The sequence below is a fragment of the Mustela nivalis genome, assembly GCF_964662115.1.
Source record: "Mustela nivalis genome assembly, chromosome: X".
Taxonomy (NCBI): Eukaryota; Metazoa; Chordata; class Mammalia; order Carnivora; family Mustelidae; genus Mustela; species Mustela nivalis.
In genome coordinates, this window is record NC_139040.1 from 39,888,704 (window position 1) to 39,915,032 (window position 26,329).

At 41.0% G+C, this 26,329-nt stretch overlaps 1 protein-coding gene across 3 annotated transcripts in view; it reads left to right on the forward strand.

The window, feature by feature from the left end:
- Positions 1–26,329, forward strand: part of MORC4 (MORC family CW-type zinc finger 4) — a 52,415-nt gene that overhangs the window by 22,779 nt on the left and 3,307 nt on the right. For all 3 annotated transcript variants that reach the window (XM_082715889.1, XM_082715891.1, XM_082715890.1), the window contains 5 exons: positions 8,329–8,427; positions 11,674–11,802; positions 14,056–14,124; positions 14,513–14,564; positions 15,944–16,119. In XM_082715889.1, the coding sequence (XP_082572015.1) occupies positions 8,329–8,427; positions 11,674–11,802; positions 14,056–14,124; positions 14,513–14,564; positions 15,944–16,119 (525 nt within the window). The remainder of the gene's footprint in view (positions 1–8,328; positions 8,428–11,673; positions 11,803–14,055; positions 14,125–14,512; positions 14,565–15,943; positions 16,120–26,329) is intronic.

The following is a 26,329-nucleotide window of genomic DNA, read 5'->3' on the forward strand; positions in this document are numbered from 1 at the left end:
GTAAAATGGCCTTTTGAATGTGAGTCTGGTCCAGAACAGAAATCTTTGAGTAGAACTTGACTCTTGAGGGTAAAAGTTTAGAAATGACGTCAGTTTGACAAGTCTCAGAGCTAAGTCATTCTGTTTCTCTTGAGTGAAAGGAACAGTGACTTTCTATTGATTAACCAAATAGTTAAGACTTGTGACATCCAAATATTAGATACTAAACATCACTTAACATTCTTTTATATCCTCTCTGTCACACACCCCCATCTACTTTTGAAATTTTAGAGATATTAAACCTTGGCTTGTGATGTTTCATTTTAGCACGATGAGCTTGAGGTGGTTGCAGGGCATTCAAACAGAGATAGTCTATAGACAGTAGGTTTATTTGGCTATAAACATCTAGGATTTTTGCCTCAAGTAGCTTAATATCTGCTACACATTTTATTAAAAACAGTAAACTCATATACTATGCTATATACAGTCTTTTGAGGATAATAAATTTGCATTACTTTTATTCCAGTTCTGGCATCATGATTCTTTTTTATTGTATTTTATGTAAAAGAAAAGATGTTTAGTTAAAAAAAAATTAGGGAACTTTGAGAAGGGGATTAGAGAATACTCAGAAATTCATCCTGAGTATTATAGATATTAAAACTGCAAATGCATGACATTTGAGGATATTTGAATAGAGACTAGCTCTGTGATAATACTAAAGAATAATTATAAATAAAAAAACCTGCAAATGCTAAAAGAGATACCAGCCATCACAGTGTTGGAATGTCTACAAATAAATCAACTGTAATATCACTCTTAATAGTTGTGGATATCAGATTTCAGTCGCAACTACCAGGGCTCAAACTGACAACATTTTTAGAATGAATTTCAGCTTAAGAAATAAATGAACACCACTGAGCACCTCCCCGGTGCATGGCACAGTGGCTGGGCTTTGTGGAATTTTCCAGAGAAATTCAAGACATGGTTGCTGTCTTTGAGGAGCTTACAGTCAATTTATAATGATGAATTGTCAGGGATGGGAGGTTGGGTGAGCCTGGTGGTGGGTATTGTGAAGGGCACGAATTGCATGAAGCACTGGGTGTGGTGCATAAACAATAAATTCTGGAACACTGAAAAGAAATTAAAAAAATAAAAATTTTTAAAAGTGCATAAACAATAAATCCTGGAACAATGAAAAGAAATTTAAAAAATAAAAATTAAGAAAAATGAGTTGTCACATACATAAAACAATTTGGAGAGCAATAAAATGGCCGTGTCATCAGCCAAAACCTTATATGGTATGGGAAAAAAAATGCCCTGATAGAGCAGATAGGGAAGGTTTTAGGTGGAAGGTGTGATTTGAGATTTGTCTGAAAAGATATAGGACTTAGAAACAGGAGGAAGGGAATTCCAGGATGGGGCTATAGCATGATCTAAAGTAATGACAGGAACTTAGAATGCTGAGAGTATAGGGAGTGGGGCTAAGAGGAGACAGCTAGAGAGAAGGAAAATATAGTCTACTAGATAGAGTAGAGCCGTCTTCCTAGAGCAGGAGTTGACATCCTTTTCCTGTGAAGGGCCAGGAAATAAGTATTTGAGGGTTTGCGGGCCATATGGTCTCTGTCACAACTGCTCAGTTCTGCTGTCCTATAAAAGTAGCGCTAGACAAGAAGTAAAGGAATGAACTGTGTCCAGTACAGTGTTTTGTTTTTGTTTTTGTTTTTTTTTTTACAAAAGCAGGCAATGGCCTGAATTTGGCCTACAGGCTGTATGCTGAGCCCTGTCCTAGAGCCACAGTTCCCAAACAGCATGTCAAGCTGCACTTAAAGAAGTCACAGAGGATTCATAGGATATTTGAAAATTTTGAGGGAACTACAGTGATACTTGACTTCTGCCTATAAATCCTAGAAGTTGTTTCCTCTTTCTGCTAGAACAAATCACTACTCACTTCGCCGCTTAAGACAATGCTCATTTATTGTCTTCGAGTTCTGTAGTTTAGAAGTCCAATGCAAATCTCACTAGGCTAAACTTAAGGTGTTAGCAGGGCTACAGTCCTTCCTGGGGACTCAAGGGGAGAATCCATTCCCTTGCCGTTTCCAACTTCGAGAGGGCTGGCATTCCTTGGCCTGTACGTGGCCCTCTTCCTGCATCTTCAGAGCCATCAGTGGTGGGTGGAGTCCCTCTCACATCACATCTCTCCGATGACTTGCTTCTATCTGTCATCACATCTGCTCCTCTGCTTCTGACTCTTCCCCTTCACTCTTCTCCTTTTAAGGCCCCTTGTGATTACACTGGATAATTCAGGATAATCTCCCTCTTTTAAGGTCAACTGGTAAGTAAGTAACCTTAATTCCATCTGCAACCTTAATTCCCCTTTGCCAGGTAACCTGATACAGTCACAGGTTCCTGGGACTAGGACATAGGCGTCTTTGGAGGACCATCATTCCACTTACCACAGCCTGCTTCCTGGCCTCCAAAGATCCACTTATACCTCACCTGCAGAATATATTTGCCCCATCCCAACATCCCCAAACTCTCAACTGTTACAGTGACTCAAGTCTAAACCCTCATCTTAATGTCAGCACCTCACAATCCCCAAATCTCATCATCTAAATCAGATGTGGGTCTGATGCATCCTGTGGCAAAATTCCTCTCCCTCTGCAGCTGTGTCCTTTATTTGTTTTTGTATTTCCCTCTAAAATATAATGGTGATACAGGCATAGGATACCAGTTACAGATATTCCAGCTCAAACGGAGGAAAATGGAAGGAAAACGGAGCCACAGGTCTCAAACCACTTCAAAGTCCAGCCAAACTAATTCCATTGAATTTCAAGTCCTGCGACAAATCTAGGGCTTGCATCTTCATCCTGCAGACCTCATGCTCTACCCTCTGGGCTCATGGCTGCACCCTTGGAGTCCTCTTAACTTTTTCAGGAAAGGGAGCATGTCTGTGCAGCTCAGGAGCCTCATCAGCCTGTTTCCTGACTCTAGAGTTTGGGAGGTCCACCAGCCTTCTTTCAGTGTTATACTCTCTCCATCCCTTCAGTCCAGTGAGGCAGTGTGAGTGCCAGTATGCCAACCTCAATTCCCTTGTGGGTCTCCCACGTATGTCGTGGATATTCATTCAGTCAGACTAGAAGCTCTTGACGGGTCTTTCCTAGATAATCCTATTTCTATTCTTGGCTTCTGCTGAGATGGCTGTGAAGATCTGAGTCACATTTTTAAGCTTTTCAAAGAGCTTTTTGTGTGACTGAATACACTGACCTTTTGATCCAAGATATTAGCAAAAGGTTTTCTAGGCACAGCCTTGGCTTTTTCCCTAGAGCAGGCTTTCCTGACAGTGAATGTCTCAATTTTAGCATCTTCTTCAGTCTGGATAGGCTGAGGATTTCCAAAATCATGAAGTCCTGGTTCCTTTTTGTCCAACAGTTCTCTCAATATATTTGTTTTCTCCCCACCTTTTTATGTAAGCAGCAAGAAGACACTAGGCCACACTTCCAACACTTTGCTTGGAAATCTCCTCAGCTAAATGTCCAGTGTCATCATTTACAAGTTCTGCTTTCCACAGAACTGTTGGACACAGTTCTGCTGAGCTCTCTGCTGTGATGTAACAAGGATCACATTCCCTCAAATTTCTCAGTAGCATGTTCCTCATTTCCTCCTGGGCCTTCAGCAGCAGCACCTATCTTATCATCCGTGATTCTGCTAAGGGTCGGTTCCCAGTGATGAAGGTATTCTGAGGAAATTTGCATTTTCTCCACCACACCCCTCCTTCCTTCTGAGCCCTCACCAGGGGGCTGGCTGTTTAACATCCATATTTCTACTAACCATCTGCTCAATCTAGAATCTAGGTTATATAGTCTCGGCCATTTTGGTCTGGGTCCTCAAATTCTTCCAGCCTCTGCCTACCGCTCAGATCTAAAGCTGCTTCCACATTTGTGGGTATTTGTTACAGCACCACCCCATTGCCAGATAACAAAATCTGTTGCATTCCTTTTGATTATATCATATCTTTGCAAGTCTGGGTGTTTAGCGGTTGTTGTGATAAAACGTAATACAGGAAAGTCAACATTGAAGAAAAAGTGAGGGAAGCCGTGTCGTTTCATTCCAAGGTTTGAGCAGTGGTACACTGCCCAACAGGCATGCACACATATCCATCCCAGTAGTAATTGTGGCTGTTTAAGAATGAGATAAAAATTTCCTTTTCAATTTATATGTATTATTTTCTCAAATCGATATTAAATTGTTTGGACCTAACTGTTTAGTAACTGGAACTGGTACATATTGCTTTTGACCTGAGGATGCCGTGAAAAACTTGAGACACAAAGGGTGCCACGAACTGAGAAGGTTTGAGAACTTCTGTCTTACAGGACTGTTGGGTAGAGTAGCTGATACCGTAGACAGTGAGACTCCATTGTGTATTCTTGAATGGTGGAATGACTTGAAACCCTTCTATCTTAAGGATATACTATGTTATAACTATATACTGCTTTATGGTTTTTAAGGTGCTTTACATGAATTACGTCAGCTGATAAATCAGGAAACAGGGCCCAGGATGGATTGAAGGAAGGATTAAAGGCTCTTGGAGTAACATAGGTCTGAGATGAATGTCTGAAATAAGAGTAGCTGTGAAGAAAAGTATAGGACAGATGTGAAGAAAAGTTCAAGTGATTTTGGTGACGTACTATGTAAGACATATAAAGGAGAGGGAAGAGTCCAAGATCATTGCAAGGACTCAAATTGAGTACACTGAGACATTGGCAGGATCATTGATAGAGTAATGACTCTACTTTGGGAAAAGGAACAGTCTTGTGGAGTGACGATGGTGGAAACTAGACCATAGCGGGTTAAGACAGGAGAATGAAGAGGGGGTAGTGGGTGTAGGCCACATATACCAGGATTGGAGAAGTAAAAGGATGGAGATGAATAGAACTATAGAGTCAAGCCAGGGTTTTTTGAGAAGAAAAGGGATTTTAGAATACATGGTAACAGTATCTTGGTTGAGATGGCGGTTATGTGACTGTATACGTTTGTCGAAACTGTTAGAACTACACACTTAACAAGATTATTTTTACTCTGTGTAAATTTTACCGGAATACATGAGAACAGACTTTTATTTTTCTTTTTGGTAAAAGTATAATTCGCATACTATAAATGTCACCATTATTAAGTGAACACTATAGTGGTTTTAGTATATTCATAACCTGTGCAGTCATCACCACCATTGAACTCCAGAACATTTCTACCATCCCAAAAAGTGACCTCTTGTCCATTAGCAGTCACCCCAGTCCCTGGCAGTCACATAATCTTTTCCCTTTTTTCCTCCAGTTTTTTTTTTTAATTGTGGCAAAATACATGTACCATAAAATTTACCATCCTAACCATTTTTAAGTGTATTGTTAAGTGGCATTAAGAACATTCACACTGTGGGGCACCTGGGTGGCTCAGTGGTTAAGTCTCTGTCTTCGGCTCAGGTCATGATCTCAGGGTCCTGGGATCAAGCCCCATATCAGGATCTCTGCTCAGCGGGGAGCCTGCTTCCTCCTCTCCCTCTCTACCTGCTTCTCTGCCTACTTGTGATCTCTGTCTATCAAATAAATAAATGAAATTTTTTAAAAAAAGAACATTCATACTGTTTTACAACCATCACCACCATCCAGCCCCAGAACTGTTGTCATCTTGTAAAATGGAAACTCTGTGTCTATTAAACAATAAGTCCCATTCCACTTCCCTCAGCCCCAAGCAGCCCCCGTTCTCCTTTCTGTCTCTATGATTTTAACTACTCTGACTACCTCATTTAAGTGAAATCATATAGTAATTTGTCTTTTTGAGACTGGCTTCCTTTAACATAATGTCCTCAAGCTTCATGCCTGTTGTAGCACGTGTCAGAATTTCCTCTTTTTAAGGACGTATAATGGCCTAGTGTCTGTGTGTGTGTCTGTGTGTATATCTATACGTATACAAACATGCACACGCATGATACATTTTGTTTATCCATTCATCCATTGGCAGACACTTAGGTTGTTTTCCACATTCTAGCCCTTTGTGACTTATAGTCTGTTTCGTTGGACATTAGTATAGCCACCATTTTCTCTTTTGGTTAGTATTTACACGGAACATCCTTTCACTTTCAATCTATTTGTGTCTTTTTTAATCTGAAGTTCATCTCCTGTGGGCAGCATATATTGACATCATGTCTTTTTTTGTGTTTGTTTTTTGACCCATTCCACCACTCTCTGTTTTTGATTGGAGAGTTTAACCATTTACATTTAAAGCACTTAGGGATAAGGAAGGACTTCTTGCATTTTGCTCTGTTTTCTGTATGGCTTCGAAGATTTTCTTTTTGTCCTTCATTTCCTGTATTACTGTCTTATTTTGTATTGTTTATTTTTTTTTGTAGTGAAAATTTATTCCTCATTTCTTTTTGTGTACATTTTATAGCTGTTCTCTTTGTGGCAACCATGGGATTACATGATCTGTGATCAGGAGCAGCAAATAGCTATCAGAGTCCATATCCCCAATATTTGGAGGGCAGTCTGTTTTTGCCTATCCTGGATCCTGCAGGTTGCTTCTAAAATGTGTGCACAGCTGCCTGCCATGGGTCTGTGGATGGGAGATGGTAGCTATTCCTGTTCTGAGAGCTGAAATTTGCCCATGTACCATTCAAGGCTTCTCCCAAAAGTTGCAAGCCATCAGTAGACTCTAGAGTTCCAAATAGTTCAGGCAGTTCTGCTAGTGCAGTGGCTGTCTAGGTGGGGGGATAGATTCCTGGTGCTTCCTACTCCACCATCTTTCCAGAATCCCATCTAATCTCCTTTTAAAAATAGTTTTAAGAGGCACCTAGGTGGCTCAGTCAGTTAAGTGTCTGCCTTCAGATCAGGTCATGATCCCTGGATCCTGCGACCGAGACTCGCGTCAGGCTCACTGTTCAGTGGAGAGCCTGCTTCTCCCTCTGCTGCTTCTTCCTCTGCCTCCTGCTCCTTCTGCTTATGCATGCATGCATTCTCTCTCTCTCTCTCTCTCTGACAAATAAATAAAATCTTTTAAAAAATAGTTTTAAAATAGCATTGTAAGAGAAAACAAGGAATAATTCTTTATCTGTGACTTGAAGGAAAGATACAGACAGAGAAGTGTGAGTTTTTAGTAGCTTGGAGGGGAGTAAGTGTTTATAGGGGAGCTCACAAATGATTGCTCTTCTCTGTGTAGTCAGAATCTAACTTAAGGGCGCCTGGGTGGCTCAGTGGGTTAAGCCGCTGCCTTCGGCTCAGGTCATAATCTCAGGGTCCTGGGATCGAGTCCCGCATTGGGCTCTCTGCTCAGCAGGGAGCCTGCTTCCCTCTCTCTCTCTCTGCCTACCTCTCTGTCTACTGTGATCTCTCTCTGTCAAATAAATAAATAAAATCTTTAAAAAAAATTTAAAAAAAGAATCTAACTTAATATTAGTAAGGTGGAAGTAAGGAAGAATACCTCTTAAGGAGAGAAGAGGTCTATAATACCTTTGGGAATGATGCATGGAGTCTAGAGATTTTTTTTAAAAAATACTATATTTGTAGTATTTCAGGTGTGTACAGCTCTACAGTTAGGTGTAACACTAGGTTATAGAATTAAATATAGAGCAGCCATTTGAAATTGGCAGTTTTTAAAAGTAAAATTCAGGTTTTGACTTATACACATAACATCGTTTGACCCTAGGTTTACTGTTGTTCATTGGGGAGGAGGGATAAAGGAGAAAGAGCCAGAGCCAGAGCTGGGGTCCAGCCTCCACTAACAAATGCTCAGTGGAGGGTTGAAGGGGGCTTTGTTGTCCATTGGTGCCCTAACTTCTGTGATCAACATTTGAGTGAAGAGCTATATACACATTTCTAAGTTAGGATTGGATTGATTTGTAATAAGTAGGGTGCAGTATTTGATATATGATCCTCTAACTTTCAACTGGGTCCTAAATTGTTTACCTGGAGTTATCGGACCGTCGGAGCAGCTCCCCATCAACTTATCAGTATGGCTCTGTCCTCGCTCTGCAATTTAGTCTTCCATCATGGTCAATAATGTCAGCTCTCCCACCTCATGATTCTCAAAACCCTGAATATCTGGAGAACACAGTACTTTTTAGGACTTGTGGCCATTTTACCTTTGCAACCAACGTGACCACTCAACATGATGACTGTCATTTTATACATGTAATTTGCAAAGGCCGTGGATTCCCATCCTAGTTTCTGGAAGTATAGTTGTTCAGACTTAGACTGTATAGTCTACATTGTCAGCTTCTCTTAAATGGGAGCATCTCAAAGATCATGAAATTGTTTGACAGATCCTCAGCATTGATGTGCTTCTACTTGCTTTTTCTTTCAGCTTGACAATAAATGCCCTTGCCCAGAAGCTCAATTCTTATTGGAAGGAAAAGACATCCCAAGAGAATTTTGAGGCCTCAGCCATCACCAGGCCAATATCGTGAGTAGTAAATACGAATATAAAAAGTATTAGGGGTGATGTTGATAGAGCGAGTGGAAGGGACAAGGGTAAGATGGTGCTTTTCACATATGCAACTTTAATGAACTAATAATAGGAAACCACAGGTACTAATTCCATCATTCTCTAGACCTCTGGTTGAACACATGTGTGGTTTGGCTCATTAATGTGAAGAGTTTAGGACTGTGAGTTTATCCTACAGGCAGTGTGATATAGTGGAAGATGAAGCCATTTAAATGAGACACTTGTGGGTTGAAAATCTGGATCTAGTTCTTAATGGTTTGGTGAGTTTGGGTAAGTAAGTCACACTTCACCTCCCTGAGAAGTTGAAATTAGGTAGCATAACATTTTTAGCATAGTACCTGGCATATAGTACATGTTCAGAAGTGTTAGCAAACTTCCTTTCTCTTTAATCTTAGGGAACATTGTTGGGCCTGTACCAAGGAATTTGAGGGTAGAAGTAAAGAACCCAGCATACCAGAAAAAGGTAGAATTTATTGAATCAAAGATAGGGAGTTACAGAACTGTGGATCAGGATGACATGCCTCAGTGAGCCAGCATGGGAGCATAAAACAGAGGATAGAATGTGTAACAACACGTACGTAATCAGTTACAGCACCATCATGACAAAGATTAGAGTGTTAGAAGTTCATTTTGGGGATTGTCACCTGTGGGGGGTTTTTAAATTGGAAGTTATCAGGTAAATGAATGATACAGAATTTCCTTCTGAAGGCAACATGATCAGCTATTGTGTAAATCACTGTCTTATTCTGAAGATCTCTGCTCATGTCCTACCTCTGTGGTTTTCAAAGAAATGCCAACCTAGACAAGATGCCTTTTTCTTTTTTTTTTTTTGCCTTTCACATAAGTGGTGATTAATGCAATGAAGCAGATGTTCATATATTGCTGGAGTGTGTGTGTATGTGTTACACAACTTTTCTGGAGGCAGAATCGTAATAATTACTATTATTTATTGAGTACTTATATGCCAGGCCCTGGTCTAAGTTCTTTACATGTAGTTTCATTTATTTGGTCATTACAACAACCCTATGAGGGAGACAGAATCATACTTTTACCTGTTTACTAATGCAGACACTGGTACACTGAGAGCTTAAATAACTTGCTCAAGATGAAACAAGTAGAAAGTGGTAGATACAAGGCTCAAATATAGGCAGTCAGCCCCCCAAACCCAAGTTTTTAGCCATGACACTCTTCTGGAAGGATGCAGTGAGGGAAATATGGTTTAACCCCTTTAACTACCCATTTATTGCAAGCACGAACTAAATGCCTCTCCTGTCTGCCTGGGTGGAAGGATCTACCATGGTTTGATATAACCTGAGGCAAGGAGTTGCTGTCTCTAATGCTTGCCTCCAAGGCAGTAATATTGACGTGCTTCTGCAAGCAGCTCTTCTGTGCACCTCCATGTAAAACCAAAGCTAATAGGACCTTTCCTCTGCCCACCACTCCTGCTAGAAGTGCTTTTTGCAAAAACAGTGGCTGTGTGGAAATATATGGACACCAGAGGTCAGGCCTGAGCTTAGAGCTCAGAGGTTACAAGGCTGGGGCAGCCTGGAACCAGGAGATAGGAAGCTGTATATCCAGAAATGTGTATGAACTCTCTTCGTTAAAACAGAGTTTTAAACAAGAAGAGGACATTGTCTTTGAGTTGTAGAAATAAGAGTGTCTTTTCTTTTTTATATCTTTATGTATTTTCCAGTTTTTCTATCATCTTGTATTTTTATAGCTAGAAAAAAAGCATCATTTAAAAACATAAGGAAGGGGCACCTGGGTGGCTCATTCGGTTAAGCATCTGACTCTCAATTTCAGCTCAGGTCATGAGCTCAGGGTTGTGAGATCGAGCCCCACATAAGGCTCTGTGCTGGGCATGGAACCTGCTTAAGAGTCTCTCCCTCTGCCTCTGCCCCTTCCCCTCCCTACCACCTCCTGCTTGCACGTGTGCGTACGCGCTCTCTCTCTTAAAAAAAAAAAAAAAGATAAGGAGAACATTGAACTAAGACATAAAAGAACCGTATCACTTTGTTGAAATGGCTATTAGAAGAACGGTATAAATGTAATATACACACATCTTGCTCTAGGCTAACATTTACATGTTTCTCAAATCAGCCCTTGGTGCCCCTCTGCCCTCTTTCTGCTTCTTTTCTCCAGTCATTTCCCTCTAGTCTGCTTTACATTCCTTGGATGCTGACTGCTCCTATACACAGACCACCTCCTTTCACAGAGAAACACATTCACGATGCGATATAGTTCACTGGGTTAAGCTTCCTGGAAGGGATGGGAGTGGCTTTGTGTACAACTCTGGAAGGATTTTACCTTAATTCAACCAGTTGTTGGACTGGAGCTACCATATCTAGTTAGGAAATTTAATCACATTTATAGGATGTTTTTAAGATGAATGTTGGGAATACCAACCTAATAAAGTTTTGACTGAGGTATAAACAAAGACTTTTGAACAGAAAAAAGAGAGGACTAGGGAGTCTGTAGGGAAATGGGGGAGATTTTGTGATGATGATGCTTCTGTGACTCCTACAAATGCACTTTAAGCCTGTTGCACAGCTGGATAGAGGCAAATAAAATGATTTCTGTGGGTTTTGGTTCTTGGTAATATTGTTAAATATATATATTTAACATATGATATATATATATTTAACATATAATATATATATTTATATATCGATGTGTATATAGATTTTTTCCTAATAATTTTAGAGTTAAAATTATCATCTTGTTTGTTTAAAACAAGTGATTCTGGATAAATATTATTTACTTCCAAAAATAATGGTAGCTTACCTTCTTAATACTTGTTATAATTTTTCATCTCCATATCTGGTATAGTTCTATTATTATTTTATTTGTGAAGTTCAAGATGCATATTTTTTGAAGATTTTATTTATTTAACACAGAGAGAGAAAGAGATCACAAGCAGGCAGAGAGAGGGCGAGGAGCAGGCTCCCTGCTGAGCAGAGAGCCCAATATGGGGCTCTGTCCCAGGACCCTGAGATCATGACCTGAGCTGAAGGCAGAGACTTAACCCTCTGAGCCTCCCAGGTGCCCCCAAGATGCATATTTTAGACACCCTGACCATAACATAACAGTTCTAACACATTTCCTATATAAAATTTTGTTCTTTCACTTTTGGGGTGTGGCTTTCTAACGTAAGGGCACAGATCTAGGATATACGCAGTCATATTTCTGTTTTCCTTCTTTCAGGAAGATTCCTGACCAGACATGGGTACAGTGTGACGAGTGTCTTAAATGGAGGAAGCTTCCTGGCAAGGTTGATCCGTCTACATTACCTGCAAGATGGTTTTGTTACTATAATTCCCATCCAAAGTACAGGTAAGGTTGGGACTCAGTACTGTGTTAGGGAACATTCCTGATTTGTCTCTATATTCTAAAACACTTTTTTAAAAAGTTTTTCTGAGTATAGTTGACCTATAACGTTAAATTGGTTTCAGATGTCTGACACAAGCATAGTAATTCAACAAGTCTATCCATTCTGCTGTCACGAGTGTGGCTCCCATTTGTCCCCATATAGCACTATGTCAGGATCAGTGACCATATTCCCCTTGCTGTAGCTTTCATTCCCAGGACTTACTCCATAACCGGAACCCCACTCCCTTACGTTCATTTTGCCCACTTAAAACACTTGATCTCAAGTCTACACTCTGCAGCCTGGCATCCGAACCCCTTGCTAACTGATCCCGCCTTACCTATCCAGCCTTAGTTTTCACTGTAGCTTAACACAAATTGTATGCTTTCGCTAGGCCTGTGGCACCAGTGTTCCCTGCACGCGCCATACTTGTTCCCTCCTCCATGACTTGAGAGTGTCATTCTCCTTGCTTACAGTGTGTTTCTGCATTCCATCTGCCTGTCGAAATCTTATCCATCTGGGAAGCTGAAGTATTCTTGTGTGGTACTTCTCCTGTTGACAATAGTTTACAGTGATTTTATGCTGGCTTCCTGTGGTGTTTAATTCTTGACATTTGTTCACATACTGTTTTGTATTCTTTAGATAGTGTTCATATGTATATACTTTGGCTCTCCAAATGATTGTAAACTACTTGAGAACAAGGGCTTTACACTTCAGGTGGAGTTGATGATTTTCTTCATATGCTTCCCTTCCGCTGCCTAAATCTATCATGATACCTGTTGTGCATTTAATGCCGTCTGTGCACATGTCCCTTGCAGCATCTAACATCTGGATACTGCCTGGCATATCCGTGAGCATTCATTTCGGTTTAACAGATACTCCGATTTGACTCAGTAGTCACACAGGTTTAAAATAATAGTACGGTTTGCTTCACTTCAGCTCTGACTTTCTTAATATTGTTTTCCCCCTGTGGGATAAATGCTGATAGTAAAAAAGGTACTAAAACACGGTATGCATTTTAGGAAAAGTGTTCAAAATGGAGGAAATTAAGTAAGTGAGGTCTAGGTGTGTGACGAGTAAGCATTCCCCCATCATCTGCAGATGTACCTAAGCCCCTCTCCCTGGACAGTAACCAGGATGGTAGGACTAGAACATGGGACTAAGTGCTCAGGAGTCTCATTTTTGAAGCCTGGATCTTCTGTCAGTTTACACTTTAGTTCAGGAGACATAGCCTTCTAAGAAATGCCTCCTTATAAAATGGGTATAACATAGGGTTTCCAGTCATTACGAATTTCTGTTTATTTGTTCTAGGATTGCTTTAGATCACTGAATACATTTTCTAGTACTCCTTTTAGTGTTTACTCCTAAGATTCTCTTCTTGTGCTCTACATATAACAGATGTATTTCCATTTATAGAATCCTCTTTTTGCTCTAGTCTCCACTATTTTGCTTTTACAATGTAAGCTCCTAATCCCTTATTGCTTCCCTCTGTCATCACCTCTGATTTTCTTCTTCAGGTATCATCACTTAGTTTAGGGATTCTCATGCTTCTAGACTGCACCTTGGGAATTACTTTCTTCATAAACATGAGGCGTATGACCCAGGTTCTGGTCTCAGCAATCATCTCTGTGTGTGGAACCTCAGGCAGGTCTCTCTCATCCTTGAAATCCATTGTGTAAAAATAGAGATTATGCTTCTTGCCATGCACCATCATAGGAATTTTGTAGCTGTCAAGTACTTTGTATGTCCTGGGGGAAAGGTACATATGCACCAAAAATTAAATGATGGTATGCCTTGAAGTAAGAATTGCTACATGTTGGACATCTAGGTGCCCTCAGTCGGTAAAGCATCTGCATTTGGCTCAGGTCATGATCCCAGGGTCTTGGGATTGAGTCCTGCATCTGGCTTCCTGCTCAGCAGGGAGTCTGCTTCTCCCTCTGCCTGTGCCCCCCTCCCTGGTTTGTGCTCGTGCTCATATGCACTCTCTCTCCCTCTCACTTTTTCTCAAATAAACAAAATCTTTTAAAACAACAACGAAAAAGAATTGTTGCATGGTAACATGGCACACAGGTTTTGTAATGTGGGTGGAATCTGAACTCTGTAGTGCCAAAGGGTTGTGAACCTCTATGACCTGCCTCATTATAGCTGTAAGGAAAGCAAAGGGTAAAACCAAAGGGCACATTTTGTTTCCCAAAGATGATTTCTTCTCTGCACTGCAGGAGATGCTCTGTTCCAGAGGAACAAGAACTCATCGATGAAGACCTGTACTTGAACAAAGCTAAAAAACAGTTGAGTATACCTAAGGTTTTAGATCATACAGTAGAGGGGACTTGACCCTTCCTAGCAGGACAGGGGGAGTTTTAAGAAGAGAGAGGACCTATCTTTCTTTTTTGGTTTTGAATGATTTCCCTCTCACTTCTGTTCTCCTAATTCTTTCTTCCTTCTAATCATCTCCTGAGTGTCTAACACATGATTGTCTTCTGTCTCTCACCTTCCTTTCCCCCTCTCTCTCTTTTGATGGGGCATTGGACCTCTCTCTTCAGTGGCAGAGTTTAGGAAGGCACCCTCAGTTACTCAACTCAGAAGGAACCTTATAACCTAAATCTACAATTGGTAATCCATTTCAGATGAAGAAATTTCATGAGTGAACTAAATAACACTTTTATCTTCTCCTAGGGATCAAGTGGTTGAGAAGAAGAAGCTGCCAGTGGACAGTGAGAACCACCAGGTAAGAGACAGTCCGCCATCTTTGTTTTCTCACAGAAAATTTTCCCCAACAGAGGACATAGGTTGAAGAAAGCAGCAGTCTTGAAAGCTGCGTAGAAATAACAAACCATTTCTTCTGGTGATCTTTTTTTCCATTGGATCTTTTGATTTTGCCTTGATCTGCTGTTACTGATGTTCAGATCACCAAAAATAGAAGAGCCAAATCTTTTATTTCTCAGATTTGGATTTCATACTGATTCTGGACAGTGTGAATGTCACGTTCAGTGTCCCAGAATATTCAAGGCTGTGTTCCGTCCTCATACAGGCTGCTCCTATTGAGTGTCTAGATTTTCCTCAATCTCCTTTCTTCCAGGATTCAAGGGTGATTCCTTCCTCCTTCCTCTTGGGAAGAAGGGGTGGTTCTCTCTGCCCCTCCCCTATCCCTGCTTTCAGGCTGGCTGGCTTTATAAAGACTCTGCTGTTTTGAATTTTCAGGAGCACTGTCTCTCGGACATGGTTGCCCAGCTCCGGACGCTGAAGGGTGCAATAAGGTTGGCCGTCCTCTCAGGGACACTCCTTTCCTGACAGCCACCATAGCACCCAAGTCTCTTCCCCACCCAACCTTGCCTTTCTGCATGATCTTCCTCTTGACCCTCTTTCCCAGAGATATCTGCTAGTAGCATGTTAGATTCTCCTTCTCCCCTCCCAATCAGGGTAGGTCAGACTGGTGAGGATAGAGGCAATTCGATACTAATCTTCTGACATCCTACTGAGACCCAGGCATATGAATAACCAGGTTTCATACCCTAATGTCTTGGCTTAATCATCTGATCTAGAGATTGGGAGATGTCCTGGGACCGCCCTGTCCTCATTCAGTTTACCTCCCCTTTATATTCCTCTACCTTCATCGTTTCTACTCTCTTCCTCAGCTGGCTCTCCCACGAGATCTTAGATGCATGTCTCTGTGTGTGTGCACTGGGAATATGCGTTCGTCTCTTGCATGCATTTCTCCAAAACCAGCCCTGACATTTGCTGCGATGCTTACTCCCTCCACCCCTGCCCGCATCACAGATCTCAGAGGAGTGACCCCCCAGCCCTCAACTGGGTCACAGGAGAGAATTAGATGGTGATTCGGGGGCCTGGGTGTGTGTTGTGGGTGGGGTGACTCTAGGAGCCAATAAGTGAGTTGGGGAGGTCTGTTGGTGTCCAGCCGATAAGGTTATAACTGAACTAGGTTCAGTGGTCTAGTGTACGTTACTGCGCGCTTTTTGTTTCGTGTAGGAAACCAGTTTCTTTTTATTTGGCCAAGTGTTTTCTCCTAGCATCAGAAGGATTTGACTCATCCTTTTGATATTTTATTGAAATTGGGATTTTTATGAATCACTTCTTTCTTTGCTCTAGGTATTTGCCAATCCGCTGAAGATCCCTGCTAGTCGAGATATGAATGACTTGAACAATAAGACAATTGAATATGAGGGAAAGGATAGTCCTAGCCGGCCTCCATCTGTTGATGAAGAAAGCAAGACACCCTCTCTTCAGCTTAAGCCTCTGGATTCCAGTGTTTTTCAGCTTTCCAGGTGGGTAGAGAATATAGTCTGCCTTCAGTAGTAAGCCTCGGGGTCCATTTTCCTGTGAAGTAAGCCGGGATGGTTATCATATTTATGCTTCTCCGAAGGCCTAGCATGGACTCCAGTTGGAGAAACACGATTCGGGGGTAACAGAATTGTGTGTTGCGTGTACTTGCAATTTTTCAGCATTACAACTGCTGTGTCGAGTTTGTCTGTCTCTCTTTTGAGGCAGTCAATTGACAAATACTTTTATGTATTTTGTATCCCCATTATGTTGGGAACTGTGTTAAGTGAAATAATGGATGTGAAAACTCTTTGAAAAGCATAATATGCAATCCAAATATAAGGTAATGTAACATAGGTAAGTGTTACTTCTTTCCTTAACCTTAGGAATATTGAGGTCCTGTGGGGCCCCATAGGTCTAGCACATGTTGGCCACATACAAAGAACAACTATTAGAAGTTTGTGCCATTAGGCAAGCCTTCTCATCCATTGTCTCCTAGAGTCAGTTGTGAGTGTGAGTGTCGTTTTGGGCTTCACTTGTCCATCTCCTAGCACCTAGTTGGTATGATTTCATTAGTCTTTCTAACAGGAAGGAGCATAACTCTTCTTTTTCTGAAATAGCAGGAGTATTTGAAGTGCTGAGAGATATGACTGCCCCTCCACTACCATGAGACTGGAACTCAGGACTCCTAATTAGGACTTGCCTTCTCCTATCGCTATACTTCTCCCTTCTGGCAAGGCCAAACCATAAGGCAGGTACAGGGTTGCCCTTTAAAAGTAGAAACTTCTGCAGTTGTCAGTAATGTGACTGTTTTATCGTGGGTTGTGAACTTCTCATTGACCCTCTTCATTTGGGGTATCTTCTTAATATATTCTAGGATAGAAGCAATGGTATATACATAACAGGGTAAAAAAAACAAACAAAAATGACTCTTGGCTTTTCCCACTAATGGTACTGAGTCTTTTCCTTGTGTCTTGCTTCATAGGTGGGTCTTTTCAGTTTCTCATCTAGGCAAACATCTCCATATGTGTTCAAGTCCCCTCTTCTGTGATTCTTCCACAATTAAGCCCTGTAGATATTCGAAGAACCCCATGACCCCCCTGAACATGAACAGAAGGTCTCGAGAGGGAGTAAGCTATTTTAGGAGTGACACTATTAAAACTCTAAAGGAATTAAATGAGAATCAGTAGGAGATCACCTAGAACAGTGCCTTGGGAGCTAGGAGGCCCTGAGTAATTAATGTGAAATCAGAGCCCTGCAACAGGAGCCATTTCTAAGATTGAACTGTGTGGCAAAATAGAGTCCAGTCCGTCTCATGGCCTTGAGTCTCATTTGACTCTGTTCCCACCCATAGTTTTCCAACTCCCATTGTAGGTGAAGAGGGACATACAGTAGAGTGCTGCATAATTTTTAAGCACATTGTTGCTTCTCTGCTTTGATCTCCTTGAGGTGGCCACACATCCAAATTGCCATTGGCATTTCAAGGTGTCGTAGCTCTTGAAGGCTATCCTTTCCCTGCTGCAACCACTGCCTTTTCCTTTTTCTGCAGTGTTTCTTTTGTTACCCTGAGTGGTTTCCGGTCCCTGGAAGGAAGTTATAGACGCAGATACGTGTTTGTGTATTTAATGAGTGCAGTATGGCAGTACGGCCATTGGGTGGCGCACTTCATCAGGCTTTAATGAGGTTGTTGTATGAATTATTTATAGAACAGCCATATCCAGGTTTGAGTTTTGGCTATAAAGGACAGGCAAAGTACATCATTCGTGTGTAATTTTAATTTGAGAATACTATTCTTTCAAGGGAAAACGATAACGTGATCCGTGATATTGCTAATGTCCTGTTTTATATAGGGTCAGTAAGCTGAGGCTGTCATTTTAAGCGACGTGGATAAGGGGATTCAGATTGAGTGCCAAGAGTCTGCCTTATTATAGGGAGAAGTGAAGGTATGCAGGGGTTTGGTAAAATATACATGGTTTTCTTGGTAAAACAATGTTAATGAGGTAATAGGTTTAGTCAGCAGTTACAAAGGTCTCTTGTGTTATTTATCAAAACCTGAAGCTAATAAGGGTCCTTGGGTCATGTAGTACAGCTTTCCAACACTAGATAAAATAAAGCCCATACTATTCAAGAGACTTTTTTAAAGTTTTAGCGGAATAAGTTATTTGACCTAGCAGGGGCTCCCGAGGGGTCATTGGAAATAGCTTTGTGAGTTTCACAAACTAGCCAAGGGGATGGGAGGACATGCGGTGAGGAATAGGTTCAGCCAGGATGCAAGTGGGCATAATCATTTAGCTTATTTCTGTTAAAGGAAATAGTCCTTTTTCTTCATTTATTCTGCATATATTTTGAGTGCTTGCTGTATGAAAGGCAATGTTCTAAGGCAGTGATGGACTCAAAAATGAAGAATTTTATGGCAGTCAGAGTTCTGTATGTAAGTATCCCCAATACATGCTAGGTTTCATATGTGCAGTTACAAACTTAAGGTCCAAGGTATCTATTAGCATATAGACACAGGAGGCAATTAGTAGCTATAATTTATTTAGTTGTTTAGAGACCCCTTGAATAAACTATATATCGAAGGCTAATTATAAATAGTTCATGTTTTAAAAGGATAACAAAAAGAAACCATCCAAATTACACTGTAATAGTTGAAGGAGAGGAAGACAGACATTCTGATATGTTTAAAGGAATATTTGAAACAACAAACACAAGGGAGAAAGAGAAGAACAATTTTATAAGTGAATAAAATGGATTCAGCAGCCAGTGTTAACATTTTAATGAGAGAGACTTCCAGAATGGAGAAATGAGGAGTGTGATAGACGATTTCACCAACAAATAACCTCATTAACTGGAAAATATTATTAAGCAAAACAAAACAAGCATCTGAAGCTCCTTGAAATTGTCCTAGAGGCATACAGCAAAAAAACATTCACTGAAGAAAATCTATGAAATCTCAGAGACAACTGCAAGGGTCTTCAGCCTTCAGCTTTGCTCCCATCCCTCTTCAAGCTGTATTTTACAAAAACTTCTCAGGGAGTTCTAATCCAAATGGGTATGGTCAAAAAGGTGGGCTCCTTCTTTCCCTAGCTCCCAGTGTGGAGCTGTGGTCTCACCAGGGTTGGACAGGCCTCCGGCTTTTCTCAAGTGCCCTAGTTCTGTCTTGCAAAAACTCTATTCCAGGCCAACCCAGAATACTAGGTCTCTCTTCTCCCATGCAGCCCCCACTCAGGGTGGAAGCCCTCGCCTCAGGACAGCGTGCTGACAGTACTGGACTCCTGCTGCTCTAGCTCCAGCTTGCTTACAGGGCAGAGGTTCATGCCTAAAGTAGCAAGCCCCAAAAAACATCCTGGCATCTACATTCATAAAGAAAATTTTCTTTTATGCCACTTTTGGACAGTGGCACCAAGGTTCTGCTTAGGTCAAGGGCCCTGAAAGATGAAGAACTCCTTCACTCTACCGGAAGGACCTGACTTTTATGCGGAACAGATCATGGAGAATTCCATTCGTAAAAGCACTGTCAAAAATACTGGAAATCTTGGTAAGCAGTAATTAAGAGGGCTCTCATAGCTCTGTGATAACACGTTACAACAAGCGAAATGGCTGAGCAGTCAGAAGTTTGCTAACAGAGAGAACCAAGGAGAAAGACAGTCAAGAAAGACCTCTCCTGGCATCACAGTCAGCCCTGGGATTAGGAAGGCTGCACATAGGCACGAGGCTCCATTTCCCCGGAAGCAGTCAGGCTAGGACAAGAGGTGAACTTTAAGGCAGTCCTTGAGTTTCACGCAGATCAAGCAACAAAAGGACAGGGACCTCAGTGGCACTAGGGACTTAAGCACAGCCTCTGTCTAACCACTGGCCAATTAATAAGCTTTTCGGACCCAGGGGCAATTCCTAAGAAACCAGGCTTAAAAAGAAATCACACGTATCCTGGTAGACTGGAAGACTGTGTGCATGCTCAAAGTCGTGCCCTCCCAGAGGTGATTCGAGAGGGAAAATCCAAGCTGCTACTACCAGGCCGGAAGTGGGGCCAAAACAGATTCCTTGAACTGTGATAGCAACCTCCATGCCATACATAACACCCAATGGGAGAGGGTAAAAAGCTAACTGGCTGTGGGGGCTTAAGCACAATCTGTGACCAGTAACTGGCCTATGCTGACCCAGGGGTGACTTCTGCATGGCCAGGTAAGAGAGAAAAACCAAGAAGAAATCAATTTGTTCTACAGTGAACAGCCTCTGATACTTCTGTTCAGATTTATTCTGCTCAGATTTCTTCAGCCAAGTCACTAAACAACCAAGCAGACAACAACATCAACCACTCAGGCTTATGGGAGCAGTGTCCAGAGTTGCTGTTCTGTTATTAAAAATACCCAACTCTCGGCGCCTGGCTGGCTTGGTTGGTGGAGTGTGTGACTCTTGATCTCACGGTTGTCAGTTTAAGCCCTCCATTGGCTGTGGAGATTACTTTAAATTTTTAAAAAAAAAATCTTTAAAAATGAAAATAGTCAGTTGTCAGGAAAAAATCATGAGGCATGCAAAGAAATAGGAAAGTGTGACCTGTACATAGGGGGGGGAAAAAGAAGCAGATAATAGAAAGTGCTCATGAAGAGACCCAGATGTTGGATTTAGTAGACACAGACTTCAAGGCATCCATTTTAAGGAAGGCATACCTGGGTGATGGGCATGAAGGCGGGCACGTAATAGAATGAGCACTGGGTGTGATACGCAACTGATGAATCACTAAACCCTACCTCGGAAACTACAACCAACCAACCAACCAACCAACACAAATAATGGAGACCACAGGGCAGTCACATCACATATTCATGGTAGTAAAAGAAGAAAAAGTGTCAAGCAAGAATCTTAAATCTAGTAAAACTATCTTTAGAAAATGAAGGTGAAATAATACATTTCCCAGATAAACAAAAGCAGATGGAATTTGTTTCTAGTAAAAATCCCTTTCAAGAAATACTGATGGGGGGCGCCTGGGTGGCTCAGTGGGTAAAAGCCTCTGCCTTCGGCTCAGGTCATGATCCCAGGGTCTTGGGATCGAGCCCCACATAGGGCTCTCTGCTCAGCAGGGAGCCTGCTTCCTCCTCTCTCACTCTCTGCCTGCCTCTCTGCCTACTTGTGATCTGTCAAATAATTTTTTAAAAATTAAAAAAAAAAAAAAGAAATACTGAAGGGGATGCCTGGGTGGCTCAGTCATTAATTCTCTGCCTTTGGCTCTGGTCATTATCCCAGGGTGTTGGGATCGAGCCCCACATTGTGCTCCCTGCTCAGCGGGAGCCTGTTTCTCCCTCTCCCACTCCCCCTGTTTGTGTTCCTTGTCTTGCCATCTCTCTCTCTGTCAAATAAATAAAATAAATCTTAAAAAAGAAAAGGAATACTGAAGGGAGTTCTTTAGGATGAAAGCAAGTGATACCAGATAGTAATTCAAATTCACATGAAAAATAAGAGTACTGGCAATGATAACTAATTCATTATAAAAGACAATATAATGGCTTTTTTTCCTATTTCTATTCATTCATTCATTCATTCATTCATTTAGTCATTCATTTATGTATTTGAGAGAGAAAGAGCCTGAGCAGGGGGAGGGGCAGAGGGAGAAGCAGACTCCCTGCTGAGCAGGGAGCCCAACGTGGGGTCGATCCTAGGACCTTGGGATGATGACCTGAGCCAAAGGCAGGTGCTTAACTGACTGAGCCACCCAGGCACCCTTACTGTTTTATTCTTAACTAAGTTAATATAAAGAATAGTTTCATAAAATTAAGTGTATATATGTATATAATTTTATATATGTGTATAACTTCGTTGTTGGGCTCATCCACAGATGTGAAATGTTTGACAATAACAGCACAAAGGAGGTGAGTGGAAGCAAAGAAGTACTGGAGTAAAGAGATAACACCATAGTAAGAAATGAAGAAAATTTCAAATGGAAAAATAAGGTTGATTAGCAGACTCTATAAACATTATAAATATGCAGTTGCTCTTTCTTCTCTCCACTTCCTCAAAAGGCGTAACATTACATAAAGTAATAGTTACAGCAATGTGTTGTTAGATTTATAAGTGTTAAACCGGAAAATATCCATATAACGTGAAAAAGGAACAGTAGAAGAAGAAAGGAACAAAGAAGGCATGGCACATATAGAATACAGCAAGCTAAATAGCAGATATAAATTCCGTCATTTCCATAATAACAGTAAATATGACTAGTTCAAACTATCCAATCAGAAAATATCAAGATTGGATTTTTTAAAAAATCCAAATATACAGGAGAAACACTTTATAATCAGAGATATAAATAGGTTGAAAATAAAAGAGTGGAAGCAGATATACCATGCAAAAGCAACCATAAGAGAGGTAGAGTGCTTATGCTAATATCAGACAAAGTTGACTTCAAACAAAAAGATGTTACTAGATTTTAGGAGGAATATTTCATGACAGAGTTCATCAGGAAGATGTAGTAATTATACCTATATGTGGACCTAATAACAGAGCCCCCCCAAATATATGAAGCAAAAGCAGACAGAATTGAAGGAAGAAATGGATATCAATAATACTTGAAAACTTCAATGGCCCACCTTCCATTATGGGTAGAAGATCAGCAAGGAAACAGAAGAGTTGAAGAATGCCATAAGCCAACTGGACCTGACAGAAATGTATAGAACACTTTATATTCTTCTGAAGTGTACATGGAGTATTATCCAGGATAAGAACCTATGTTAGACCCGAAAACAAGCCTCAGTAAATTGAAAGGATTAATAACATGCAAAAAATGTAGTCCAATCCCAATGGAATTCAGGTAGAAATCAACAACAGAAGAAATTTTGGGAAATTCACAAATATGTGGAAATTAAATAACAGACTAAAAAGCTTTTGCATAGTGAAGGAGACCATCGACAAAAAAACCAAAGTAACCCACTGAATGGGAGAAGATGTTTGCCAATTTTATATCCAATAAGGGCTTAATATCCAAAATATATAAAGAACTTAACACAACATCAAAAAAAAACCCACAAAAAAATTTGGCTAAAAAATGGGCAAAGGGCCTGAACAGACATTTCTCAAGAAGACATGCAAATGGCCAGCAGACACATGAAAAGATATTCAAAATCACTCATACCAGGAAAAAAACAAATCAAAACCGTAATGAGCTATCACCTCACACCTACCAGAATGGCTAAAGTCAACAACACAAGAAACAACAGGTGTTGGGGAGGATGTGGAGAAAGGGGAACCTCTTGCATTGTTGGTGGGAATGCAAACTGGTGCAGCCACTCTGGAAAACAGTATGGAGGTTCCTCAAAATGTTAGAAATAGAATGACCATTTGATCCAGTAATTGCACTGTTGGTATTTATCCAAAGGAAATGAAAAGACTAATTTGAATAGGTCATATGCGGCCCTGTGTTCATTGCAATGTTATTTACGGTAGCCAAGGCATGGAAGCAACCCAAGTGTTTGTTGGTAGATGACTAGATAAAGAAGATGGGGTACACACACACACACACACACACACACACAGTGGAATATTACCACAAAAAATGAGATCTTGCCATTTGCAACAGGATAGGGTATAATGCTAAGTGAAATAAGTCAGATAAAAAAAGACAAATATTGTGTGATTTCACGCCTATGTGAAATTTAAGAAACAAAACAAATAAAAAACAAGCAGAGGGAAAAAAAATCAAATGATAAAATGGACTCTTAAATATAAAGAACAAACTGGTGGTTGCCAGATGGGTGATGGGGGAGAATGGGTGAAATAGATAAAGGGGATTAAGAGCACACTTATCTGGAGGAGCACTGAGTACTGTATGGAATTGCTGCATTACTATATTGTACACCTGAAGCTGACATAACACTGTATGTTAACTGTACTTCAAATACATAAGTAGCCACTAAAAACTTTAAGAAAACAGTAAAGTGATTTAATTTACAGTGGCTTCAAAAATAGTCTTTAGGAATAAATTTAACAGAAGTGCAAGTAAGCCTTGTAAACTGAGAACTGCAAAATATTTTTGGATGCGATTAAAGAAGACCTGAGTAAATGGAAAGACATGTCGTGTTTATGGATTAGAAGATTTGCTGTTGTTAAGATGACCATATTCCCCAAATTGAGCTACAGATTTGATGCAGTCCCCTATCAAAATATCAGCTGGCTCCTCTGCAGGCAGACAGTTGAGGAGTACGACAAAAAAAAAAAAAAAAAAGGAGAAGATGGGGCGCCTGGCTGGCTCATTTGGTTAAGCGTCTGCCTTCAGCTCAGGAGTTCTGGAATCGAGCCCTGCATCGGCATGGGGCTCGCTGTTCAGCAGGGAGCCTGCTTCTCTCTCTCCCACTGCAACTTCCCCTGCTTGTGCTCTCTCTCTCTCTCAAATAAATAAATAAAATCTTAAGAAAAAGAAAAGAAAATGAGAAGAAACTAGCTATGTAGTTTGAAAAGAATTCCTGGTGGATAAACCCTCAATTAGTCCTTACTAAATGAGTGAATACAGGTCTGGAATAAGAATCATTCCCTAAGGGGAAGATCAGACCTTTACTTACAGAACTGCTAAGTACTTCTAGAACCACTAAGTTCTAGAACCACTTATTTTTCTCTCACATAATAGTTTCATTTTTATTTCCTCTTATGTGCCAGGTTTTGTCCCTTCCTTCCCATCTAGCACAGCTAGTTAAGCTCTCTTCTGTCAAAGAGCTTATACTTTAGTACTTTAGTAGGGAATTTACAAGACACACACACACGGTAAAAAAGAGATAATATGTTATAATTGAGTGCTAAGGTGCTGTAGGAATTCAGAGGTAGTATTTGAGCCAGACTTAGACGTGCAGTATTGGGTAGGAGAAGGGCATTCCAATCAAACGAAGCAGCATAAGAAATCATGGGCATTTCTTTTGGCTGGTGTTTTTGAAGGGAAGTAATGAGAGAGAAAGCTGGGGCCAAGTAATGTCCCACCCCTCCCCCTGACTAGCTACATGACCCTGACAAAGTTAACTTCTCTACATTTGAGCATCCTCTTTAACCAATGCAGATAAACATACCATTTACCTCAGGGTTTTTGGGAAAACTGAATGAGACCATGCACATTAAGCACTTATCATACTGTCTGGCATGGAGTAAGTGCTCAATAAAGGTTTCTTGGGTTTTGGAATGGAATACCAAACTAAGGCATTTGAGCTTTTATGTTGTGGGTAGCAATAAATAAAGATTTCAAATAAGGGTGTAACATAAACAGGACAGCACCTTAGGAAGATTAGTAGCTTGGCAGCAGGTGGTCTGTCAGTGAGAGAAGGGGAGACTGGAGGAAGCCATTGCAGTAGCTCAGGACAGGGGATGTGAGCTCAAACCTGAGTATACTACTGAACTATATAAAATTACTGAGAGTTTGCTGGTGTCATAACACAAATCAGACATAGGAGAGGGAATGGGTTTGACCTTGACAACAGAAGGCCAGTTTTCTACACCCTGAGACACCAGTGGGACAGGCAGGAAGGGGTGTGCTGGGTGATTGGAAATTCCATACTAGAGATCAGGGCTGGGGGAATGACCAGAGGTTATAGCCCAGAGGTGGTCTGAGATTACCAAAGAAAAGAAATACAGGGAGAGAGATAAAGATAGAACCCTTGGAGGCAGCAAAAGGAAGAGAAAGCATATCATTTGACTAATTGCCTTTCATAGAAGTGTGGTCTTGCTATCTGGGATCGTGTACCCTTCCTTCCTACCTCTGAACTGAGAGACTGACTCTTCCTCCCTACCACAGCTAAATGGGCCCTCTGCAGTGGCCCTTTATGCAGGTTCTAGATGAATGCATTTGGTCTCACATTGCCCCTAAATATTTTTGCTTTCCCCCTAAGGTTGACACAGCAAGACCTATTAAGAGGCAGACCAATTTTCTTTCTGGGTGAACACTAGTTTCAAAGAATGTTCAGGGCGCTGTAAGAAGCTAAGGTTTGAGATGTCTTACAAACGTTCTCAGAACTTGCAAAGAAAAGTGGGCAGCCTTGAAACACTGTAAGATGACTGATGACATGCCTAATTCTTTCTCATTGAAAATTTGGAATTTGATATTTACTTAGAAATTTCTGCATTTTCTGCAGGGAGGACAAAATAATTATGGGGTAAAAATGAGCTGGCGTGCCGGGGGTGGGGGAGGTGTCCTGTCCTACTGCAGGATTTTAAATTGCCTGTGGATTTCACGGGTGCCAGTCATTTCCT